The sequence below is a fragment of the Bactrocera tryoni genome, chromosome 4 (assembly GCF_016617805.1).
Source record: "Bactrocera tryoni isolate S06 chromosome 4, CSIRO_BtryS06_freeze2, whole genome shotgun sequence".
NCBI classification, from domain to species: Eukaryota; Metazoa; Arthropoda; class Insecta; order Diptera; family Tephritidae; genus Bactrocera; species Bactrocera tryoni.
In genome coordinates, this window is record NC_052502.1 from 49,199,886 (window position 1) to 49,224,607 (window position 24,722).

The 24,722-nt window shown below is 33.1% G+C and overlaps 3 protein-coding genes across 3 annotated transcripts; 2 read left to right on the top strand and 1 right to left on the bottom strand.

Annotated features, from left to right (window-relative positions):
* Positions 1 to 6,105: 6,105 nt before the first annotated feature.
* LOC120773993 (N-acetylneuraminate 9-O-acetyltransferase) lies at positions 6,106 to 9,762 on the bottom strand. Its single transcript, XM_040103259.1, has 4 exons — positions 9,434 to 9,762; positions 9,278 to 9,374; positions 8,331 to 9,089; positions 6,106 to 8,270 (listed from the first exon to the last, which is right to left on the bottom strand). Exons 1-4 carry the CDS (start codon positions 9,603 to 9,605, stop codon positions 6,809 to 6,811), a joined length of 2,490 nt encoding a protein of 829 aa, XP_039959193.1. The 5' UTR covers positions 9,606 to 9,762; the 3' UTR covers positions 6,106 to 6,808.
* Positions 9,763 to 10,089: 327 nt separating this feature from the next.
* LOC120773992 lies at positions 10,090 to 13,337 on the top strand. Its single transcript, XM_040103256.1, has 4 exons — positions 10,090 to 10,301; positions 10,375 to 12,378; positions 12,499 to 12,665; positions 12,727 to 13,337. The coding sequence occupies exons 1-4, from the start codon at positions 10,160 to 10,162 to the stop codon at positions 13,183 to 13,185; spliced, it is 2,772 nt and encodes a 923-aa protein (XP_039959190.1). The 5' UTR covers positions 10,090 to 10,159; the 3' UTR covers positions 13,186 to 13,337.
* A 1,229-nt stretch (positions 13,338 to 14,566) lies between these two features.
* Positions 14,567 to 22,713, top strand: LOC120774492 (vesicle-associated membrane protein/synaptobrevin-binding protein). Its single transcript, XM_040104163.1, has 7 exons — positions 14,567 to 15,099; positions 20,445 to 20,597; positions 20,660 to 20,766; positions 20,880 to 20,979; positions 21,054 to 21,124; positions 21,181 to 21,285; positions 21,418 to 22,713. The coding sequence occupies exons 1-7, from the start codon at positions 15,045 to 15,047 to the stop codon at positions 21,568 to 21,570; spliced, it is 744 nt and encodes a 247-aa protein (XP_039960097.1). The 5' UTR covers positions 14,567 to 15,044; the 3' UTR covers positions 21,571 to 22,713.
* The last annotated feature ends 2,009 nt before the right edge of the window (positions 22,714 to 24,722 follow it).

Below are 24,722 nucleotides of genomic sequence, written 5' to 3' on the forward strand. Positions count from 1 at the left end.
TCGTTAAACTTTATTACGAAAATTCACGTTCTGTAAAGAATATGTTTTGCGCGATTCTCTCAACTTATGGTCAACATAATCAGCCTTCTGAGCGTACTATTCGCAACACCATCACCCATCTTGAGACCTAGCACTCATTACTGGATAATATTCGACCGAGTAGACCACGTCCGGCACGCAGTGAAGAAAATATGGTTGTCGTGGCTGAGAATGTAAACGCAGGCCCTGGAGAGTCAATTCGACGCCGTTCGCTGCAACTCGGACTGACGTATGGAATGACTGGACGCATTTTTCATCGAGATCTCAAAATGAAAGCGCTCTATGTACTCTTGAAAAGTTCCAAGAAGATCCGACGTTTTCGAGGCAAATTTTGTTCAGCGATGATTCCCATTTCTGTTTTAATGGGTACGTAAACAAGCAAAATAAGCGAGTTTGGGATCTGAAGAGATTCAAAAGCTGCCATTTCATCCAAAATCGGGATCTCGGCGACATTGGGTTTCAACAAGAAGGCGCCACTTCTCACAAATCGTATCAATCAATGAATTTATTGAGAAAACTATTCGGTGAGAAGATAGTTTCACGTTTTGGGCCGTTCGATTGGCCTCCAAGATCGTATTATATCACATCGTTAGACTTTTTCCTGTGGGGATATGTAAAGTCTAAAGTCTGTGCTGTTCAGTCTTTGAACCAGTTACCAGTCGAAATGCTCAAACGAGTCATTGAAATTGGACTCAACGGATGGACCATCTGAGACCTAAGTGCGGGCAACATTTGAAAGAGATAAAAAACAAATGCCAAAGAATGACTGCGAATAATAATAAACATTTCCCATTAAATTCGAAGTTTATATGATTTTTCTTTAAAAAAGTATGGAACCTGGAACACCGTTTACTAATAAAATGCTCCCAGGGTCTAATCAAAGTACCTCATTACAATCATCAATCAATGTAGTAACATCAACCGAATATTAGAAAATCCTGATAACTCGCAAATTTTCCAATATATGCGGTTTAAAGTAAACCGAAAGTTCGAAAATCTTTATATTAGGTACTATCGATCGGATTCAGCCCATTTTTAAATTCAGACATACTATTAACAGAAAAGCATTTTCCTCCGAATTTCTATAAAATATCTCACACCTTTATCGGTATTTTCGGTAGAAAGTCTGCCATATGTTCTGGGGCCCAGATTTCGGTCATCTGGTGGCTTGAATAGTTATGGTCTGTGTTTGCAGTCCGACTTCGCACTTCGAATGTCAAAATAATCTTATGTACCACATTTATTTAAATTGGTCTAGTAGGCCCGGATATATGTGATTTCACATACTTACATACTTACTTCACATTGGGTTTTAACATGAAAAAAAATAATTAAAAACCAATGAAGTGAAGTGAACTCTCCCAAAAGTCTATCTTGCAATTTGAAGAATACAATAAACGACCTAATGTGACGGCGGATGCAATATGATTGAAACATAAATTTAACAGGACACTTGTAGTGCTTAGAATTGTAACCGAAGACACTTCGTTATGTTGACGTTAGACTTGCGCATCTCTCTCACCTTTTCTCTCCTACAGCAGTTGAGAATTGTTCCCTACGCCACTTGTTGCCACAGTGACATGTGTAAAATGTTATGCACTCTTAATCTCTCTCTTTTGTCAGCGATACAGCTCACAGAACTTCTTCATATTATACATCTTACAAACAGTAAACCCTCAAATATATTGAAAAAAAAAAATAATATTAAAAACGGCAAATCGCATTTGCGATTCATTATAATGGAAAGCTTGAAATGCCACATATAGTTGGTTCAAAAGTTCACTCTCAAACTCTACAAGAGGTAGGTTACTTTTAAATTTCGGATTTAGAGAAAAAATCATTGAGAATGGCTTTATTGGTTTTCAAATTATTTTCAATTAAGTTCTATATACACTTTAATGCGTTTGAACCAATTGTCGAAGCACCTTTGGCACTCTGATTGAGATATCTCGAAAAACGTTAACCTATTAGTAGATCTTTTACGTACGGTAATAAAAAGAAGTAATTCGGTTCCAAGTCAGAACTATATGATGTGTGACTCATCCTTTGAATGCTCAAAAATGTTATTATTTCAGTCGATGTCTGAAAGGGTTCGCATTGCCATAGGGAAAAGTGATCCGTCTTCGTCGGTTGGTTTTTCTGATTTCTTGAAAAGCAACTGGCAAACAAATGGTTGTCTACCATTCAAAATTTTTCTTTCTTATACGTGTTTCGAAACACCATTATCGTATTTTTTAACATTTCTCAATCCCAATCGACAAATTGAGCAATTGACAAATTGTGTGGCATTCAACGTAAAAAAATTTTTTTTTACACTCAATTGATCAAGCAATATTGAATGTATGCTGGTCACATTAATGCCTATAATTATCTCTATCTTACCATAGGTCACATGACGATCTTGCAATATTAGTTTGTGCACAGCATCAATAGTTTTCGGAGCAACTACTGATTTTAGACGACTTTCACAAAATGTATCTGGAAGTAATCTACGACACCGATTGATTTCACCGAACCATTGATAAATACTGGGCCTTGATTAATCGTCTAAATTTGAATAAAGTTCAGCGATGAGTTAATCCACGTCGAAAGTGGTGTTCGCGATTTAATTCCATTTTTTGGCATTTTTTGAATATTGTAAGTTACTGTAACCAGCACAAATAGTATGTAAAAACTTTATGAGATAAGTTGTGTGTTGCCAGGTTGCAACACTAGGGTTACAAAATCCCGACATACAAGTATATGAAGCTACCTACGTAACACAATTATTATGTTACGAAAATCGATTGTGACCGAAGCGTTGATTTGACATGAAAGTCAAGCTTCATTTATAGGTTTAAGTAGTAACTCCGTTTATGTTTAAGTGTAATATATACGTAAACAAATAGACCTGGCTTAGAGAACGAGAGTAAGAGAAGAAGTCCTCAATATCATACTCAATAACGATTTGACAATTAGAATGATTTCATTAAGAAAAGTCTCATCGAAACTTTCCCAATCAGAACACATAATTATTTTATTTCAGTAGAAAACAGATAATGAAAAATGTACTTGAAGTTACCTATGCGATAGATCAATGAATTTGGTTGTACAAAGAAATTCCATAATTTACGTGTGCGACTAGGGAATTCATCCATTTCGTTCCGGCTGGGCTCAAGTTCACAGTAGAGTAGTGTAATAAAGTAAAGCAGATAACAGTATGGAGTATGAGACCCAACAACAACGAGATGTCAGAAAGAAAACGAACTGTAGTGAAACAACATTACCAAGAATCAAAAAGAGTTCTGCAACTCTAGGAAGCAAAACGAACTGAAAATAAACATATGACAGAAATTAATAGTTAATCCCAAAAACAACTGAAGAGAATATTGCAAGGATCGGTGGAACCAAAAGAGAGCCTCAAGCAATATTTTGGATTTGGTAGTGTTGTATCCAGGATTTAACATATGATATTTCGGATTGTAACCGAATGATTTTAAACCCAGGGTGTTTTACAGTTGACTTTTAGAAAATCCTAGGATGTATTTGAAACGATATGTTTCCCAAGTCAAATAGCCCTATATACCAGGTTATTATCAAGTCGTATAATACATCCAATAAGTGAGAAATGTTCTAGATGATAAGTCAGTTGAAAAATAATAATAATTTTTTTAATATGTGTAATTTTAACTACATATATACACACGTATATGTGCCATCAACTGATATTTATCGCTTTATATTGGTATTTCAATAAATTGGAACTCATTAAATAGTATTTTTATTTAAATGATATATTAGACGCCAAATTGGAAAAATGCGGAAAATTTATCTCAATGGAAAACTCACTCAGGAAAATTAAAACTGGATTGAAACCACATTAAATAAACGAGGTAAGGAAATTTGAGATGCTACTCGCGCGGAAATTGTGAGCTTCTACCGGATATAACCTGAATGCGGCGCATACATAACATAGCATAATATACTTGTATATACACGTGTACTATATACGTAAGAATACAAGTAAAGGTGTTATTTTACAAAGTAGCATTACTTTCTTCCTTAGAAGAACTTCTTTCTTAATGCTCTAGTTATCTTCATACCGAAAGTAGGGAGGATGGACTGCTCTCTGGCCAAAGCCTTAATGCCGATTATACTTACTTCCTTCGTAGTAAAGGGTATACAGCTAGTTGATAACTACAACAGGACCACTGCCCTGGAACAAAATCCACTTGGAGCTGGTCCACGAACTCTGCTCTGTATAATCAGTTTACCCACATTGAGGATACTTTTGTAAACGGGGAAGTGGTACCAAGCGTCTTTCTTCACATAAAAGAAACTTTTGACAAGCCCTGCCATTCCAGTGTTACCCGAACCCTCGAAAGGAGGCAAGTTAATACACCCATTATAAAGTGGGTGGACCCAGTTCTCTGAACGAGGCACGCCGACAAAGGGTCTTGTAAACTTTGCTGTGGTGCCTAGTTGTTGATGATCTGCCAACTTTCAATGGCATCCACTGCCAAAGCTACACGGATTGATCATATGTGACATCATTCAAAGAGGACTCACCCTAGAAAAAAGATTTGGTACATAGCCATCCAGACCGGCTATCATTCCTTTCACAAGAAAGAGAACTCTTCCGTTCCTGAAAGCCCTAACGCTCAATGGTGTGGAAGTGGCTAGAATTGATGAAATAAAATATCTAGGGCTAGTATTAGATTCAAAACTTTGGTGGAAAAACCAGGCATACTACGCTGGATCTACACCATAATAGTCAGACTAATAATAACCACATATGGAGCGGCGTCAAGAGTCTCCCCCACTACTGTTGAGAAACAGGTGAAGAAAGTGAGAAACTGGCATGCATAGGTATCATTCTGGTGATTCTCGACCGCACTCCGCTGTGGAGAGGGCAGCAAGAAAATCCATTTTAACAGTTTTCATTAGCACATGGTAAGAGCAGTATAATAAGCGCTCAGAAATAGAATGTCATTGTTGAGAGTCTACCATTTACCGTCTTGACTTGGCCCGAAAATACCAAGAGAATTAACTTTGAAAATGGATTAAAACTATCACTGGACGACAAAAGTGGATGGGACGGCTCCATCCTAGAAGAGTGGAACACAATACAGTGGTATACAGATGGCTATAAAACGGCAGATGGAATTGGATGGCTAGCCGATTTCCTGGAGAAAAGTTCTTCGAAGTGGGCTCCACCATTTTACGAAAGGAGCTACGGAAAGAGTAAAGGACCAGTAGAAAACATCACAGGCAACAAGTGTCTAAATTTCGACAGGCGAGGGAGACTTCGATACAAATTAAGGCTGATTGTAGGATTTTATAGACTACAGTGTCATCTGCACAGATTAGGATGCTGCTCCACGGATCTGTGTCGCTTCTGTGGCCAAAAAGCATAGCTTTCCTAATACATCTAAATGAACCAGGGTCGATAAATTTTGAAAGCAAACAAAGAAATATTGGAAAGGGAAGATAAAAAAAAAAAACAAAAATTAGAGGTAATACAATTTATGGGCGATCTGATGTCGGGAAGAGAAAATTTAGGTAATAAAAAGGTCTACAACTCTTGTTTTTTTCACCTTTTTCACATAACCAAGAAATATATGTATGTGAAAAATTTAAATAACAAAGTTGTTGGGCTTGTTATTTATGGTATATCTTTTGAAATGTTTATGCGCTGCACAGGGTGTAAAAATTTGCCATGTATGTATGTATGTATATATTCTCTCGTTACGGTTAGGGCTAAAATGCAAATGTGACATTAGAATAAATTGTAAAAGTTTTAAAGAACATTCCAATTATAAAAAATTTATAATAAAAAAAAAAAAAATTACAATAAAAAAAATTATAAAAAAATATTTAAAAAGAAAAAATTTAAAACATATTAAAAATAAAAAAAAATATATATGTATATAAAAAATTATAAAAAAAGGATTTATAAAAAAAAAAATAAAAAAAATGTATTTTTTAATATGTGCAAATTGACGAAAAAATATTTAGCAGATCCGCTAAACGTGGCATCAGAATTTACTATTCTTATTACAAACTGCAAAAATAATTATACTTATATATATTGTATGTAAGCGTTTATTTATTTCCAATAATCCAGTAATCATTACTTAGCGATTTGATTGCTTATTTTTATAAGTACTTATTCATTTACAATAATGAACATTTTACCTTTGCATGTTTTATTTTTTTGTTTTGCTATGGCGTCAGATCATACTAACATCTGCGTATATACCAGTTTACTAAAAAATTCGCAAACAGCTTTATATCCGAAAAATTAAGTTTCGCTTAAACTAAACTTACAAACAACAATAAATTAGCGTACAAAATATATCTCTCACATTTGCAATTAAGCTTGGTGCGTGCGTAAGTATTAGAGAAAAAATATATATGTATATATAAGTATATATGTGTGTCACACATACACTTTGTATACAATTAACAATAATGCTACGCCTTTTGTGCTTAAAATACTAAAACAAAAGCCAATACAATGAATTTGAGTTAACGACCCTTGGGGTCAAACTATCATACAATGAACAAATATGTATACATATGTATGTGTATATAAGCACATGTGCATACAGATTTCATGGAAGGCATGTATGTGCACAAGCGCTTACTGCCTCAATTTCCTAGCGCTAATTTTTGAAATTGCTAATTGTTAGTCAAGAATTTTAATTATCTTGTTTTTTTCTTATATTATTTTCCTTGGTTTTGTTTTTGTTACTTTAACCTTTTATTATAAGCTAATTGCGCAGGTTTAAAACATACCATCCGCGTGTCCCACCGGTATCAATATAATCAAAAATATCACGAAATTGCGCATGACCAACTTCCAGTCATTGGGCACTGCATACGGCACCAGTGTTTGCGTAATGCGATGCACTTCGTGCGATGCGCATACGAATATGAACGACGTAACGATCATGTTGAGCGTAGGAAAGCCAGGTAGCAGCACTAGCACGCCATGACGATCAGCAGCTAGCCAAATGTGGTACTGACATATGAACAACTCCAGCGAAATGCGTCCGAACCACGCGAAGAAAGTGGAGTAACGCGTGCGCAGTATGCCAGATATATTGCGCAGCACAATGTATCCCACAATCGGTATGAAGACAATGTACGAATGTATCTCTTCGCAATCCTGTTCGTTGCGACAGAGAAAGGAAAATGTCGTGTACAAACCAACACCAAGCAGGGCAAGCAAGGTAACGGTGATGGATGTGCGTCGTGCAAAGAGATTACCGTGATTGTTGTCATCGAAAATGCTATATTTTTGTGCGATGTGAAAGCAAGCGGACGAAATCATACCAAAGGTTACAGTGTAACGATCCAATTTCCACTGGTACCACCATTCGTGTATGTCATCGTCGGTACTCACAAATAACGCTTTCCATGGGCGTGTGAGGAAAATGCGTTCGAAGAAAACTTCCGACATAAAAAGTATCGTGATGACGCTGAAACAGCCTATGAATTTGGCCACCAAATACAAATAATGTAAAGGGTATGAATCCACTGATTGCGCGCTGATGCGTGGCGGCAGCGATAATACGAAGTATATGACAAACATCCAAAACGTAAGTAACGGCACAAAATAGTAGAATTGATAGGGACGATTCATGCAGAAACACAAAACGACCGTCACGAAATTCAGACGAAACATGACTTGAAAGAAACGTACAAAGGCAGAATTTCCACCAGTTTGCCACATATAGCTGAAATGTGTATAGCCTGTGATGAATAGATAGCTGCTGATGAGTAGTTTAATATGCATGTGTATGGGTAGGACACGATGTGCGCCGGTCATGTAGTAGATGAGTACAACAAGCATAATCCAACCTTTCAATTCATCAGTTTGATCGCGATTAAGCACTTTGGTAAACCGCGATTCCTCGGTAAAGAATATACCTAAGGCAAATACATAGCCTACAGGTATCCAAAAACTGAACTCAGAGTAGTATTTATTTTCCTTCATGAAAAAATTTGTGCGGTCGCATAGATAGAAGTAGGCCATAATAATGCCAAGCATAGCTAGTGGTGTAAAGAAATCGATTATGGAAAGCGCAAATGACGTTGAACCGTTTGACAGCGAACCCGTCGCATTAGCGCTGCCAGAGTGTAGGTCTTGATAGATTGGTATTTGCGTTAGCGGTGTATAAAACGTATGACCACGCAAATGTAGCAACCAACGACGCAGTAACATTACGAGTACCAAAGTAATACTAAAAGTATTTATATAAAATAATTCATCAAGTATAAATTATAAATTAATATTTACGTACCATACGCCGAAAATAGCGTAGGAAACAATTTGCAAAGTAGTAAAGGGTTCCGCGCTAGCGCAACAGGTACCGTCATTGTAGTTCATATAGTCGTTGCAGTACATATTAATCAAAATTTGCACCTCGTGACGCAACCCTAAATCACTCAATCTGTAACCGTCAACTGCGCTGTCGACCAGACCGTTTGCTATTTGCCATGCTGCGTTCCACACGACTGCGTCCGAATAACGGAATACTGATAACGCAGCTTCATTTAATCGATCAATATCGTCATTCAGCACTGCCTTCCAAGGCGTCTGCGCCACCTTCTCCTCATTAATGCGGTCTTGTAGTTTCCATAATACTTTTGTCTTTTGCGCTACTAACTTGTCGAATGGCACCACCAGGCGCATTATGTTGTCCGTAAACTGTTTTATAACGTCATCTGTTACATTGCCAGCAAGAAAGTTGCGATATGTAAAACCTAATATGAGGATCACTGGTAATTCATTTACATTTTCTAATTTTGTTAGAGTGTCGAGCAGTGCCAAGTTCACTTCGCTAGCATATATGTAACGTGCGCGCATATTAAGCTGTCGTTCTTCAAAATTGTCATCTTTCGGCACCACCAAATTAGTTGTAGAGATATTGTCATCGTCACTGGGATGTAAATGGTTTATAAAGCTTTGATAAAGCTCTCGCATACTCTCATCACCAATGAATACGAAATTGTTGTGATAACCCCAAAAGGCTAAATAACGGAGACATCGGCGCGTATCTCTTTACATATACAGAAATATAAAAAAACTTTCAGTTTTAAGTAACTAAGTTAAAAGGTAATGTATTTTGTCGCGTTTTTTTTTTTTTTTTTTTTTTGTTATTGATGAATGACTCAAAAGTGGTGATATATAGATAGATAGATGGATAGAATATATTTGTATATGTATGTATCAGCGCAGTGTACTTACGTTTCAGTATATTTATGCATCATACAGCCATAAGGTTGCCATTCATTATCACCTTTGAAACGGCCTTTAGATAACAGCCATTGACAGGAATCGCTCCCTAAGATTTATAAGGGTGGAGTTATGATTAAACATATAAACATTACATCAAATGCTTACCATATTGCCAATTTAAAATACCATGATACGCCACGAACCCAAGAACTAATAAGAGTGCAACTTTTTTAGCATTATTCGCATTCAATTCTTGAATGAGACGTTCTGCTTTAGTAGGCCGCGGCAATACAGAGGCATCACAGTTTATTGGATTCAATTCTAAAACTTCACTCATTTCTCCAAATTTCAAACACTTTACTTTTCACTTAAATAAAATTTCAAACCAAAAATGTGCATTTTTTGCTTGTGTAAGAAGTATTCCCAATTTTTCACATATAAATTTTCTATCCTAACTATGCAAATGTAATGAAATATAAATGAATGCGGAATGAAAATTCTTTTTTGCGTTATTTGTTTACACACCTTCCGGGGAGTGAACAGCTGACAACCAGTGATGACAAGTTTTACAAGTGAAGTGTTCAAAAAATTCTGTACGTAAACTAATTGGAAATACAATTTATTTATTATTAATTTTGTTGATAACGTGTTATACCTATAAAATTATTTCACATTTAATCTTGTTCGCCAAAATTTCATTTTGTTATATGATATTTAATTTTTGTTGTGATATTTAAAAGGTAGCCCTTATGAGTATGTAAAATTTGGTAACACTGTTGAATCTGTCAAATTTTGTATATTTGCCTTGGGTTTCTATAATTTTGAAGTAAACAGATTTTGCACGAATAGTAAAAAACTCTCGTATAAAACTTTAAATTAAATAATACACAAATGCGTGATTTACACAAAGCATTGGCATTGTTTAACGAAGAATCTGCGATGGATTATTGCGAGGAATTCGACGATACAAAATCGGTATTACTTTACTGCAACCAACATGTGAAACCATTCTCTAAAGTACATTTCCGTGGCGGTAAGTTATGCCTAATTACTGATCGTTTAAAAAAAGATTAAAAGGAATAATATTATATGTATGTTATTGATAGGTAATGAATTAATTATCAACGAATTAGTTCGTCGTCTGCAGCAAGCACTACTCGATCGACAATTAATTGATTCAGAGAATAAAAAACCTTTGGCGAAGGCACATCAAAAACTGCGTAAAGTTTTGATATTCCTATTTGCAAATACCGACGCTACCTACAAATATAACTTGCACAGTGACACCGCAATTGCGCATGTTTTGGAGCAGTGCCCTTTGCTACCTAAATTCTTATTAGTTACACTAGTTTGGGAGTTGCAACTAGATCAGTTTTTCTATGAGGCACTCTCTTATACCCCTTGTTGGTTTGCTTTTCAGTATTTTGAGACCGCTGCAGATACAATGAAATTTATTGAAGATCCATATGACGTTTTGGAAAAAGTAGAGCAGCTAATGCGTTCCTTGCTCATTTGCATATCACGTTCCGAATATCGCAAGATTGACATGGTAGATAAAAAAATCATTTACAACAAATTGTATGATTACAGCATGAATTTACTCCGACAATTCTATACACCTGATTCTGAAAAATTTAAGCAATTCAGTAAATTGCAATTTTTCCGATACTCTGGTTTTGCTTTAAAACATTTACTTCAAATGACCTTGTTTGCATTTGATTTATTCGAATCGCCAGACAAAGCAAGGCCAAATATAAATGTTGATATATATGAAATAGGTCGAGAAGTATGTCCGCCTGTGCCAGATAATGAAGCAGCAAAGCCCTCGGATGCGCTGAAAGAGCAGCAGTTAAAGATAATAAAAGCTCTCCTCAATTCACTACAATACAACGTTATGTTGGTTAAAATAGATGTCTTCATGTATTGGGTTGAAGTAGATATTACTCCTACAACAACATTACAGTTATCAATTGGTGAAATGATTTATGAAGTTGGCGAACGAATGCGCGCAAATCCTAAATTTGGACACGATGTCGAAGAGCAACTAAAAATGCTGGCTATTAAACCGAAAACCCTTAGTGAGACAATTGAGAGCGCAACATTGGGGGAAATTTTACGTAACTTAGATGAAAACTCTCCGCAACATGTAAAAAAAGCATGGTTCGATGAGCTTTTTAACCGATCCATTGCTCTTGGTAATGAAGAATGCCTGGAATCCATTAAAGAACATATAAAGCTGCTGACTCCTATTAATTGTCAATTGGCCTTGGATTTTATCAAGCAATCTTCACAATTACAAGCAATCGACAATGAAAACGAAGAAGGTGGTGGTGAAGGCGAAAATAGCGAGAAAATGCAAATAGATCCTTCCGATTTTGAATCTTTGACATCGTTAATACTTTTGGGTATACAGAATTTTAAATCCGAAGATATATTACAATTGTTGGCTTATCAAACGAAAGCTTTCGGCAAATCCACAAATATTTGCTGTCAGGATGACTACCAACATCGCGTAAATGAGTTTCTCAATAAATACGTCAGCTCATTTGATTTCCAGCAATTTCTGGTGCTCTGTTTTGAGAACCCGTCTCAAATGTGGACCAAATTCTTTGAATGTGCCTGCCACAATTCGGAACATGTGCGCAACTTTTGCAAAACAGTACAACAATCGCGACCATTTTCGAATGTATATTTTGACGAATTGCTCGAAGATGCAATGCATGATTCTGACAAGCTGAAACAAAAAAAGTTTCCTGAGTTATTGTGTGAAATATATTTTGTCTTGTACCATCCTTCGCGCAAAACCGAGTTTTTAAAACAATTTATGAATAAAAATGTGAATGCGTTGTTAGATGCTCAACGATTTGGACATCTGCTGCCAGTTGTGAATGCGTTAAATTTAATTGCAGCACATGGAGAAACACAGTCGAATAAACCGCTGACATTTGGTGAAGTTACTGCACCGGTGTTACTGATGGCTGCACAAATCATGGATAAGGCTCGTTGGGATCTTATCACTTATACGGATGAACGGGATGAATTGGTGCGTGAATGCATACAGTTTATACAGTACACTTCCAAAAGATTTCTGCCCGTGGCTACAGAAAAAGGTTAGTACTGAAAAAACAATATAAATATTTATCCCACAGTAGGGTTATTCGTGTAATATTTTTGGCCTGTTAAATTTTAATATTTTTTAACTATGAATGTTATATTTTTTATCATTATAGATCGAAAATGGATTACCAAAGTCATTAAAGATTCTTATAGGCCTATAACTCAGTATTACTTTCAAAAATTCTCACAGGCACCAGATCAACCGGCGGTAGATTTCGATCGTTTTCTCATACGTTTAGAAATTGAAGACAAATCAGAGGCTGAAATGTTCCTAATTATTGTAATTATATATTTTTTCCATGGCTCTTTTTAAGACTAATCTTACTTCTTATTTGTTCTAGAATTATGTTCGTTGTACCATGAAAGAGACAGAATGGCTGGCCCGTAGTGACCGTCTCCTGCCTCACATATCCGATGTTATGATCATTTTAAGTGGCGTTGTTGTTGAAACAGATAATCCGAATGCAATTAATAATTATCGTCACTGTCTAAGCAATTACGCAAATATTGTAATAAAATTTGTATTGCCACCATTGAAAAATGATACGAAGAAAATTGAAAAATTAATGCTCAAGGTTTTGAAAATTATCGAATCAGCTCCACCACAGCTTTATGAAGAAGTATTTATTAGTTTTACCGCTTTACTTCTGGATATCATGCGTAATTGTGCGCTTCCGTTGAAGGATGAAGACAACATAGTGAAATCTGTGCGCAAATTCATCGGTGATATGAAAGACTGCCAAGGGAAAGAAATGTTCTTGGAGAAATTCCAAGCATTAGTAACTGAACTGTTAACCTAAACAACCGAACTACCGACTAATTTTGCTATTTGAAAAAGAGTGAACTGAATTACTTTAATTATCATTAAATTTGGGCGTCCTATGAATTAAATTCTGAAATACGCCTTTAAAAAATTAAAAAATTTTGTTATTAAAATTTGTTCATTAAACTATTTGAATATGAATTCCTTATGCAACTTACTCAAATAATATATTTTAGTTTTACAGCTTTGAAGAAATTATAAAATTATATACATATAGTATATATAAAAAATTAATAAAGCTTCGTTTTTGAACGAAAAAACTATTTAATATGAACTATTTCTTTTAATTAATTTCGATTTTACTTAATTTCAAATATAAATATTATGGAAATAAAACAAGTTTTTACTAAATAACTGAAACATATTTATCAGAGTCCTTTATATACATAGTTTAAAACTAACACATATTATTTAAAATAACCAAACAATTAAGAAGCTTAAATCGGTTGAAGTACAAACTAATGCACCAATATTCAATTTTACCATCACATATTAATGATATAATTCAGGTTGTCTACAACTGAACAGCACCAAATACTGCTCGGAATCACAGATTTTTGTTTTTTTTTTTTTGTCTATCCTCATCAGAATGAAGGGCGATTGACCCAGAGGATATTGGAAATGTCTGCCTCTTTTGAACTCCTCTGCGGACCTCGCGTTTGAAAACTTTGTTTCGCTTGGCCCATATAAACCATATATCTCTCATCAAGAGACTTTTTGGCTTTGGCATTTCAGTTAACTATCAAAAGGTGTTTAGCTTTCGCAAGGGGTCATGTTTACCAATTTTCATTTTTGAAAATATCAAGAACTGCATCAAATTTCTGTTTATCCTCTTTAAAAACATTGCCGTGATTGGTACTTTGACAGTTGTATTTGAATCAATAACCGCGGGAAGTTAATTATTTCGCAGTTATTTAATTTTAGTTAAAAAACTTACACCTCCATTTGTTATAGCTAATAAATAATAACAATCAAGTTATTAATTTATATTTTTAACATTACATTTTCTTAATTTTGTTATCCTCTTACAAATTTAGATTTGAATTAATAATATAATTTCTGGAAAAATTAAAATAAATACATAGTTAATTAAAAAAAAAAATGGTACGCTTTCAATGATTCCAGATGTACATATATGTTTCTAAAATAATTTTAGAAAAAGAAACTTTGAATAGGAACTACTTCGTGATTATGAGCACTCATTTCTATACGGTAAACTTTATTTTTCCGCTTGCCAATGCAACCCTGTATAGTTCTTAAATGGACACGCTCAAAACGAAAAATTTTTAGCGGCGAATTCTTGCCAAGAATACGGCGAAAAATTCAAAATGACGCATGCGTTGCAAAATTTTTACTTGCCAAAAAATTGATGAGCGAATCGGAGGTGCAGCAAACTAGTAAAAAGGGAACTAGCAGAATTGTGAAAATAAGTGTCTAAATGTTGGTCAATTTATTTTAAATTTCAAATATTTTTCTCGTGGAATAAAAGGTAAATTTGTTTCTGTCGAGAATATAATTGAAAGAAAATCTACGTGGACAATTTTGAACTGTAAAACACACAAGTAGAAGAAGAACGATCAGAAAGTAGCTGAAGAAAAGCGCAGTAGCAGCATTATTGGCAGGGACCGATTCGCATTAGTTACCTGTGAAGAAAAAAAATTGGGCGAAACATATTAGCCGTCAAACTTGGATGTGTATAGTGAGGAAAAGAAATAAAATTTTAAATAAATAAAAGTATACCCACAAACTTCAGTGGATTTTTTGAGATATCGTTAATATAACAACAACAAAACGGCAGCGACTACAACAACTACTACTACGCCACCAGATTCGACAATGGAGAAGCCGAAGGAATTGATCATTGAGCCAAAAGGCGAACTGCGCTTTGTAGGTAAGTATGTGAACCCATTAGGAAAAAAATACAATTAAGACATACAGCAATAGTATGGGGAAATGGGAGCCGACACTTTCGTCGAAGCATGTAGGAGACGTCTGTCAGATGGCAATACGAAAAGCGACGTCAGCGTCGACGCTGAGCATGTCACTGAGCACTTGGTAAACGAAAATTGAATGTTTATTTTCCATGGTATGGACTAATAGCCTAACTTAACTGTATATTGCCCACATTCAAATCCAAAGTCTGAATTTAAAGGTTACTAATTTCTATTGAATCAAAGTCAATATTCTTAGATTACATTTGTGTGCCTATGTTCAATTAGTTTGTGAAAATTGCCAGTAATTGCCTCATTTGTAGTGAGGTACTCGCCGAAGTTGTTGTATTTAATGTTTTTGCCCTTACATTTAACAAATTAATTTATCAACAATTCTGCTTTATATTTTCTCTACGACATTTGGACTGAACTTGAATTGATTTGCATATGGCTTTTGTACCCTGCAACTAATTCGATAGACATCTATCTTCCAAAATATATGCCAGAATGCTAATACATAGTTACAAAATCTATTATCGTTTTCATGAATTTGCAGTATTGCTCGCTCTGGACTCCTTAAATACCTTATCGTCACTAAATCGCATGATTCACGCATGAGTTAATAAATATACATAGATTGCTTGGTGAATGTGTGATAATATTTAAGGCCTTGCTGTATATTATTTTGCAAATATTTGCAAATAAACATGGAGTATTTTTTAGTAGTTATGCAAACTTAACAGTTTAGTTTTGCAATTTCTGAGTTCTCTCTTGCATCAAACCAGATTCTCTTGTAATGATCCCTAAATATTTTTTTTTTGCGACACCGAAATTCACTTTCTAGCCAATTGGCACATCGCGTACTAAATTTCATACATTTTTTAATTAGATTAAAATGAATTACATGATTTGTTTCTAGAGATATTCCCAAGAAAATATTGCTCTACATATTCAAAATTGTCGTCATATTCTATAAAAGTGAATGTGTGTTGATTGCTTTTCATACGGTGAGCGATTTGCCGGTTTTGATAATAATTTTAATATTAGCCGGTGGTATCAGTCAACAATTAATATGAATGTGTATTTGGTTGTAGTGCAGTCGTAAGTAAATAAAAATCGTTCGTTGTATAAATCGCGTCCCACAAACATATGTATGTTAGCTACATTTTTATATTTTTCATTTTTACTTGCGTATATGTAAGTATGTATAAGTTTGTACATATTAATATTTCGAAACAACAGAAAATGGTTCTAACTAGAAATTTATTTATATGAAGCATTGGTTTTTGGTTTGTATTGTCGGAATTATCTGTGTGTATTTTTGAAATCTAGCCAAAAAATTAAAATTTGTACATATTTTACGTTATATGTATCCATTATACTTACATATGTATATGTACATATATACAGTTGTCCACAAAAAAGTAGTAGCGACCACAACGAAACGAATCTTAAAATGTTCTATAAGAAAAATGTTTCTGTCGCAAAATTTTTACACAACGTATTCACTAAAAATGTATTAATATTTCCAAAGTCCATTTAATTCAGTGGAGCGTAAAGATCTAGTTTCACATAAAAATAGGAGCATTCTATGTAGTACATGTAATTTAGAAATTTTAAAATTAAAATGTTTTCAAACCTTTACAGAATAATAAAATAAATCATATTTCTCAGGTTTTTTTTTAACAGAACGTCACACTTCCTCTATGAGTTCCTGGCAGCGTTCGAGTGGTAGCCCCTCCCAAACCTTTTTCACTATCTGCCACAAATTTCTTGAATTGGTTGGTTTTTATTCGGAATAGTTTTTTCGGTATTGAGATTTTTTATGGAATTAAGTCAAGGAAACTGCAAAGATTGATGCTTAACCTCAACTCCTGCAACCATTTCTTTACGCATTTGACGATATGCTTAGGATCATTATCTTCGTGGTATATTCCCTCGGGCATCTTTACTTATTTTCTATAATTTTTGCAAAATTCCTTTTATCATTCAATTATAAGGATATCCGAGAACCAGCAATGATGAAAGAGAATAACGATCAATATAATAAAAAAATCGTCATTTACATGTGATCCACAAAAGTTATGCAGGCAAATACATTTTTCGTATTGGCACTCCCATTATTTTGTGGACAACTGTTTGTATGTACTAAATGCAGTTTTTTTATGGTTTCGAAAAGTAGTATATGCTTAAAAGTTTTTTTTTGTTTTTAAGATAGATATACATACATATAAGAAAAATGATGGTCCGGGAAAGTAATATAAAATGTCTAAAGTAAAAAACAAATTTTATACATAAATACGTAAGGAATGATTTGCGTACGCGTACTAATTTTTTGTATACAGTGCCGGAAATGGCAGTTTAAAATAAAAACTTATTTTAACAGTATTCGTTATATTCGTTATATAAAGAATATTTGTGCTTTAGTAATAAAATAGCACAATTATACAATTCAAAGAACAAAGGGTGTTAAAATTTTCGTATTTGAAGCTATGAACTTGTTATATTAAATTTGTTTTGTTAATTAAATTTTTTTTTGTCATTTTTTTTTTATAATTTTTGAACTAAAAGCTGTTTATATTTTATAACTTTCGGCAGTAAAAGTGACAAGACATACTGATGTACCGTTACATAAATATGAATTAATATGCATACACACATACGAACACTCATAACAAAAGCAATTACAAAAAAAAACAGCGTTTCAAAACAACTGCTAAATTTGTTCATTATTCTAATTTCTTCAATTATGCTCATCTATATTACAATTATGTATGCCTATTTCATTTAGACAGCCACAATTTGGGTAAAAATCGATTTTTAATTTGTTTGTTGAAAACAATAAGATTCTAGGGTGAGGGTGTTAGGCGAACAGCAAGTAAATCTTTAAACTTTGACTGTCTGAACAACGAATTAAGCGCCGCTCATCACTAAACTAGTTGGCGGATGAGTATTGCCGAATGTAGCAACAATGGCGACGAAGCATGAAAATTTGTTGAGTAATAAAGCACAACGACACCGCATGGTGTATAAAAAAATATTAGTCAAACGTCTCAAACGCATTCTGACAAAATGACGCAATGAAAGCAGTGTGAGCGTATTCCTCAAATGCTCAGCTGTCGGCAATAAACTGCACATTTTCATGCAATCAAATACAAGGACAGTGCGGATTTACGGAATGTTTGGGGCTAAAAACCTATCGCTTTACTACATATATATTTTTCTATTTAAATAGAGAAAATACAATTCATATTTTTACAAATAAGTGAACTCTGTGACTTAAGATATGTATATACAAACATACATCATCACCCTACTAAAACCATACATGTGCTATGTACTCTCCCCTTTTCATACAATATTTAGTATAAAACATATTTTTCTAAGATGATAGGCTTTTACTATGGCAGGTTTCAAATTACCGACTTTAGATTTAACAGGCCACAAAAGTAACGAATTCGTGTAAAGTCGGCACTAACGGGTGTACGAAGTAGGTCGCATAGGTAATACATATTTAGGAATATGCATATTACTAGTTTCGTTCTTATAAAACGTTAAAGACGAACTAAATGTTTCTTTGCGTATTTTTCATGCATATGCATATCTGTATGTACATGTATGTATGTATGTATCTACCTAAATGTAACTCACCCTTAGCTATAATCTAACCACTGTCGCCCACTACACAATTGTATTTTGCTTATTGCTGCTAGTTGCTACTCGAACAGAGGACAACCGCGTTAGGACGAGGGCAAAGCCAATCGAAACATATCGCTACTCGTACACCTTGAACGAAATATAGACCTATAGGTAAAAAAAAATATGAAAAAGAACAATAACCAAAGAAAGCCGATGTTTATTTTTCTCTTTCATTTCATTGTATTCGCCATCATGTCTTTTGTTGTGAATTTGTTTTGTGTCAACCACTTTGAGCTTAAGTGTTCCAGCAGATAGCTGAATTGACTTAGTTATTCTATATTGTTTCATTTCTATTCAAACCGAGATTTCATTACACCACAAAATCCCTGCTTATGCCCTGCCAATAAAACTAGAAGTGAATTTAATTAAGGAATACTTTTGTTTAATTTTTAAATTAATTACTTGCTTATTAATACAATGTGGTAGAAGTATTTACTAAAATTGTATAGTTTCTAAAAATGCACTTTTATTTTTTTAGCAATACTCCTTATCACCTAACAGGGTTTACAGTTTCATATTGCATTTAGTGGCCAATATATGTACATATTTAAAACTCATATTTTCATAGCTAAAAATAATTTCGGCTTATTTATAGTTACACCTAGTTGACCAATAATTTCTACAAAATATCCCAACTATCTTTCCGCATTAGAATGTTAAAATTAAGGGTCATCTACATACTGCGCACACCCTTCTTCAAACATCCATAGGAAAACTAGACTTTCTCCTCTCCCTTATGGTTTGTGTGCACTCCCTAAACATCTGCAAACATGTTTTTCAGTAACATATATTCTATATTGGAGTAATATTTGACCAAACAGTGAATGCTTTGCAATGTGCAAATAAGCAGACTATGAAATATGATCTTTAACACATCGAATAATCTCTGCAATTAAATTATTTAACCTTAAAAGTCACATATTTACAAACAGTTTGAAATAATTACTTTTAACATTCGTGCAACTAATATGTGAAAGTGGGTATGTTGAAACCTTGGCACACTACATACTTATGCACCCCAATACATGTATAGAGTATAATCGTTATATTGTCATTGTCACAGCTGGTAATTATTACCATTTTATTTTCCGTTTTTGGCTATGGTATTGTTTCCATAATCTATCAATAATCTAAATTGAAGAATAATAATAGGCACCGGTGGTTTTTATTATCATTTGACTGGTGTTTAAAGCTCATTCAAGCGTATGCAGTAATGAATTAGAAAATTTTACGAATATTAATATTAGACAATTGCGAGCTGTTATTTAAAAGTTACGATATATTCGTGTATTTCATAATTATTACAATAAATTATGTTCCGCACATAAAAAGATCTATTAAAATAGTGGAAACTTGAGAAGAAAATGAGAGTTCATTTCAATCAGAAATTTGTCAAGACGAAAACTCTTGATGAAACAACCAAAATGACAGCGGGGTAAATAAATATTCAAGAGTTTTTTTTTGCAGCGTAAATTAATAAAATACCTTTTATTTTTGTATAGAATTATATGGTCATATTAATTAATTTAATAATATTAAATACTTTCATTAGCAATTATACTTGTGTAACTGCAAAAGTATTTTATAATAATTTCTTTATTTACAGGTCCCTTCACTCGTCCCGTTATCACTGTTATGAAAATAACCAATCCAACAGATAACATTATACTGTTCAAGATCAAAACGACCGCTCCAAAACGATATTGCGTGCGTCCAAATTTCGGTTCACTCGAACCACATACGCATGCCAGGATTGAAAGTAAGTTACCGAAATACAAATATATACAATTTTTTCTAAATCAATTGTCCTAAAATTTTCAGTTTGTTTACAACCTTTTGTGTATGATCCCAACGACAAAAATAAGCATAAGTTCATGGTACAGAGCCTGGTTGTGCTCGATCACTCCGTTGAAGACTGGAACAAGTTGGTGAGTAAATGAAGCGTAATTGATTTAACAAATAGCATGCAATTTAGTCATTTAGACTTGCTGGTAACAACTTTTAATACGATCGTTATTATTATTTTTTTATTTTGCTTTAGTGGAAAGAGTCAGAACCACATCAGTTGATGGATGTGAAGTTGAGATGTGTCTTCGAGATGCCAACTGTAACGTCAGCCGCAGACAGCAGTGTTACTGCAGGTAGCACGCAATTAACTAATTTAAATTCTCAAGTAATTTATTTAATTAATGTTCATTTTATTACTTTCAAATAGGCACCAATGAAATTGTAAAACAAGAAATTACTGAGACAGAAAATAAAGCAATTCCATTTCGCGAAGAGAAAGTAAGTTGTAACAATAACTATTACAATTGGTTCTAATTTAATTTTAATGCTTATAGGTATCAAATGTGCAACCATCGGATCAACGTGAAGAGTTATTGTCCGACATTAGGCGGCTGCGCGAAGACAATGAGAAATTGCTCAGAGAGAAGCGTCATCTTACGGTAATTTTTATATTTCTGATTTTTCACAAAGTTAAGCGCATAACTTATACAGGTTATGCGAGAATAGCTGTCACAATTATTGAATACAACATTTTAGAAGCTTTATTAAATATAAAATTATTTTTTCTTTAGGATGAAATCGTCAAAGTACGGGATTCATATTCGAAACCGATGTACGATCAGGCCTATACACCTATTCTGGGCGAGAAACAAATTCCGGTGTTCTATATAGCGTTGTCGATTGTTGCGGCCATATTTGGCTTTCTGTTTGGCAAATATTTTTGAATGCATACAACGCATACAAAACTCTGAAGTGCTGACATGTTTATCTATAAAAACAACAACTACATAAAATGAGAAACGCCGTCATACACAAACAGATAAACGAAGAAAACGAAACTAAAAATGAAACTTATATATAAAACCCAGCAACAGTATAAAAGTAAAAATAAAAACAACAAAACTTAGAAAGGAGGAAATGATCAAATGATTAAAGATAAACAAAACGAAAAACCAACAAAATAAAAAAAAAATAACAAGAAAACAAAACAGCTAAAAAATTAATGAAAATTGTTGAAAGTTTGTTTTGAAATGCATGTAACCATAAACATAAATGGGCATAAGCAGACAAATGTACGAAAAAAAACTTGAGAGAAAAATCAGTTAAACTAAGAAACACTATGATTTGCAATTAAAGAAACAAAACAAACGCGCTAAAAGATAATAACAGTCAAAGTATCACATTTATAATGAAATAGCAAGCAAATATGTATAAAGCTCGGTGTAAGGTAGACAAACGAACGGTGACTGAACATATGCAAGTGTGTAAGGAGGGCAATTCAAAATCTATAAATTGTGTGTGTTTTGTGTAAACGCTTGCAGAATACACTTTTTTAGTATAGCCAAAGGGCACCGATTGAACGTTGGCACGGCATTTATTCATAACTTTATATTATATAGCAACAAGTGAAAAGGATTAAAACAACTACAAAAGAATTACATATAAAAAAAGAAGTGAATAATTAAATATTTAAAATATGCACTATATAAAGCGTTAGGTTTAATATTTTATTGTATGTTTTTGGATCATGCTTGTATAAATATAGTAGCAACAAAACGCTGTAGCAGGGTCTTCACCATTGAGACTATTTACTGAATAGAATAAAGAAGTACTAATTAATTTGCCTTTGCAGATACGAAAACTTGTTCGCATATGAATATATTATTAGCATACGTAGCTCTAACAATGAAACCCATCATGTGGCATTGAGCATTTTTTTTTTTAAATTTTTTTTGTTTGTTTTGTTTTAAACATTTCCTAAGTTAACATGCATACATTCAAATATAAACACAAATAAACAATTTATTCGAGCTTTCCCAATATTGAATTTGATAAGCAAGTCTAATAAATGTGAGAATATACATACATATAAATTGTAAGTTTGTATTGTTTCCTAACTATTGAATTTGTAGGTCGTACCCCGAAATGTATGCTTACCAATTTTTGTTTTTAAATACGTTTTAGTTGTCCTCCCTTCCCCGTGCGCTCAATAAATGTTATTGTTTTCACGTGTGTAGTGTTCTACGGAACATGAAAGGTAATAAATAGGCATACGTAAACCAAACGCTGTTCAGTATTTGGACTTATACCGCGTTTACTTGCTCTCCCATAATTGAATATGCCATAGTAAAATGTATTCAACGGTTCGCCATCTGTTAGTTTCGTGTAACTGTTTTTGTTCTGAATACTAATTAAAATAATTTTATTCAAGTTTTGTGTAATTTTGTTGTTGGAACTATAAAAATGCTTCGGTTACTTCGAATTATCAATAGCGTTGTTTTATATTTAATTCTCATTTAATTTTAATGTACTATATGCTTTTGCCGAAATGTATGTATGTATTTTTCTTGTGGTAATTTCCCACGTTTAAGTAAATAAATACTTCATTTTAATTAAAATCAAAAATCTTTATTTATTTCACAATTATATTTTTGTTTTGGAATAAATAGAATTTTCTTTTGAATAAAAAGTTTTGTTTTTCATTTGTTTAAATATTGAATTTTTTTAATTATTATTTTTTTAATTATTATTTTTTTAATTATTATTTTTTTTAATTATTTTTTTTTTATAAAGTTTTTAAAAAATAAATATTTTCGTTTTGAATAAATAAGATAAAAATAAAAGTGCTACGCTTTCTGTGACACCTTAATTTCTTTAAAATTCATTTTGAAGTATTGTGTTTATATGGTGTTTGCTCACAGATATATAGAGCATTATCTATGTATATTGATAAGTTCGTTTATTAATTCACATTTGAAATTTGGAAAGATTTCAAATTTTGTTAAATTAAAATTAATATTTAATTTTTTAGAGCAAATTAGTCTTCACTTTTAACTTTTCTTTCTTAAACTTTAATATATTTATATAACGGTAATTTTTTTTATTAGTCTGATTGTTCTTTTATAGTGCTCAAAGTTTTTAATAGCAGTTTTCGCTACAACTATATTGAGGACTTTGATTTTGGGAGTCTTGGCGCAAATATTCCGCTGATGAACAAAAAGCTAAACTCAACATTTCATTGTTTTACAATGCATTCATACATAGCAAAATAAAAAGTGAAAATTTGTAGTTGACGACTCTTCTTCTGTTTTGCCGTGGAGAGACAACACGAACATACCTTAACAAAACATGGAAACTATTGATTGCATTATTTAAATTCATATTTATATACATACTTATACATAAATATAATAACTGAAGAAATAATTTAAATAATGAATGACGTATATTAATGTAATTTAAAAGAAATATATAAAGCAAATGGTTTTCTTTAAATTGTTAATTAAAATGTAAGTGAAATATCATTGAAGAAAAATATTAGAAAACTAAACATCCAATTAACAAAACAAAACAAAAAACTAGAAACAAAAATCGCTTTGTTTTATAACCAGCTATTACAACAAACAACATAAAAATAAAAAGAGAAAAGCAACAATAGCTGCGCGTAAAAGTGTAGATACGCAGTAATAACATAAATACGCTATAAAAACTGGCATAAAAAGTGTTTCCATTCAACTTTTTGAAACTATTATTTAATAAAATAAAAGTATATTACCAAACTGAGACAAAACAAAACAAAAATCATACAACAAGTATAAACAGATGAAATAAACCAATAGATAAAATTAACGAAAACCCGCGCAGAAACGAAATATGCAAAAATTACCTTAAATATATTATAATAAATGGAAAATTACAATTTGCGCATACTTTTATTTTAACTTTTGAATAACTATGTATAATATGTACATATACGAGTAACCACCTTAATACCATGAAGTAATACTTAATAAGGTGGTTCTGTGGAAGAGTCTTTTGGGAGTAGGTTAGGTTCAGCGGATCAAAGTGCCGCACTCAGGATTTCTTTACGTCTCTT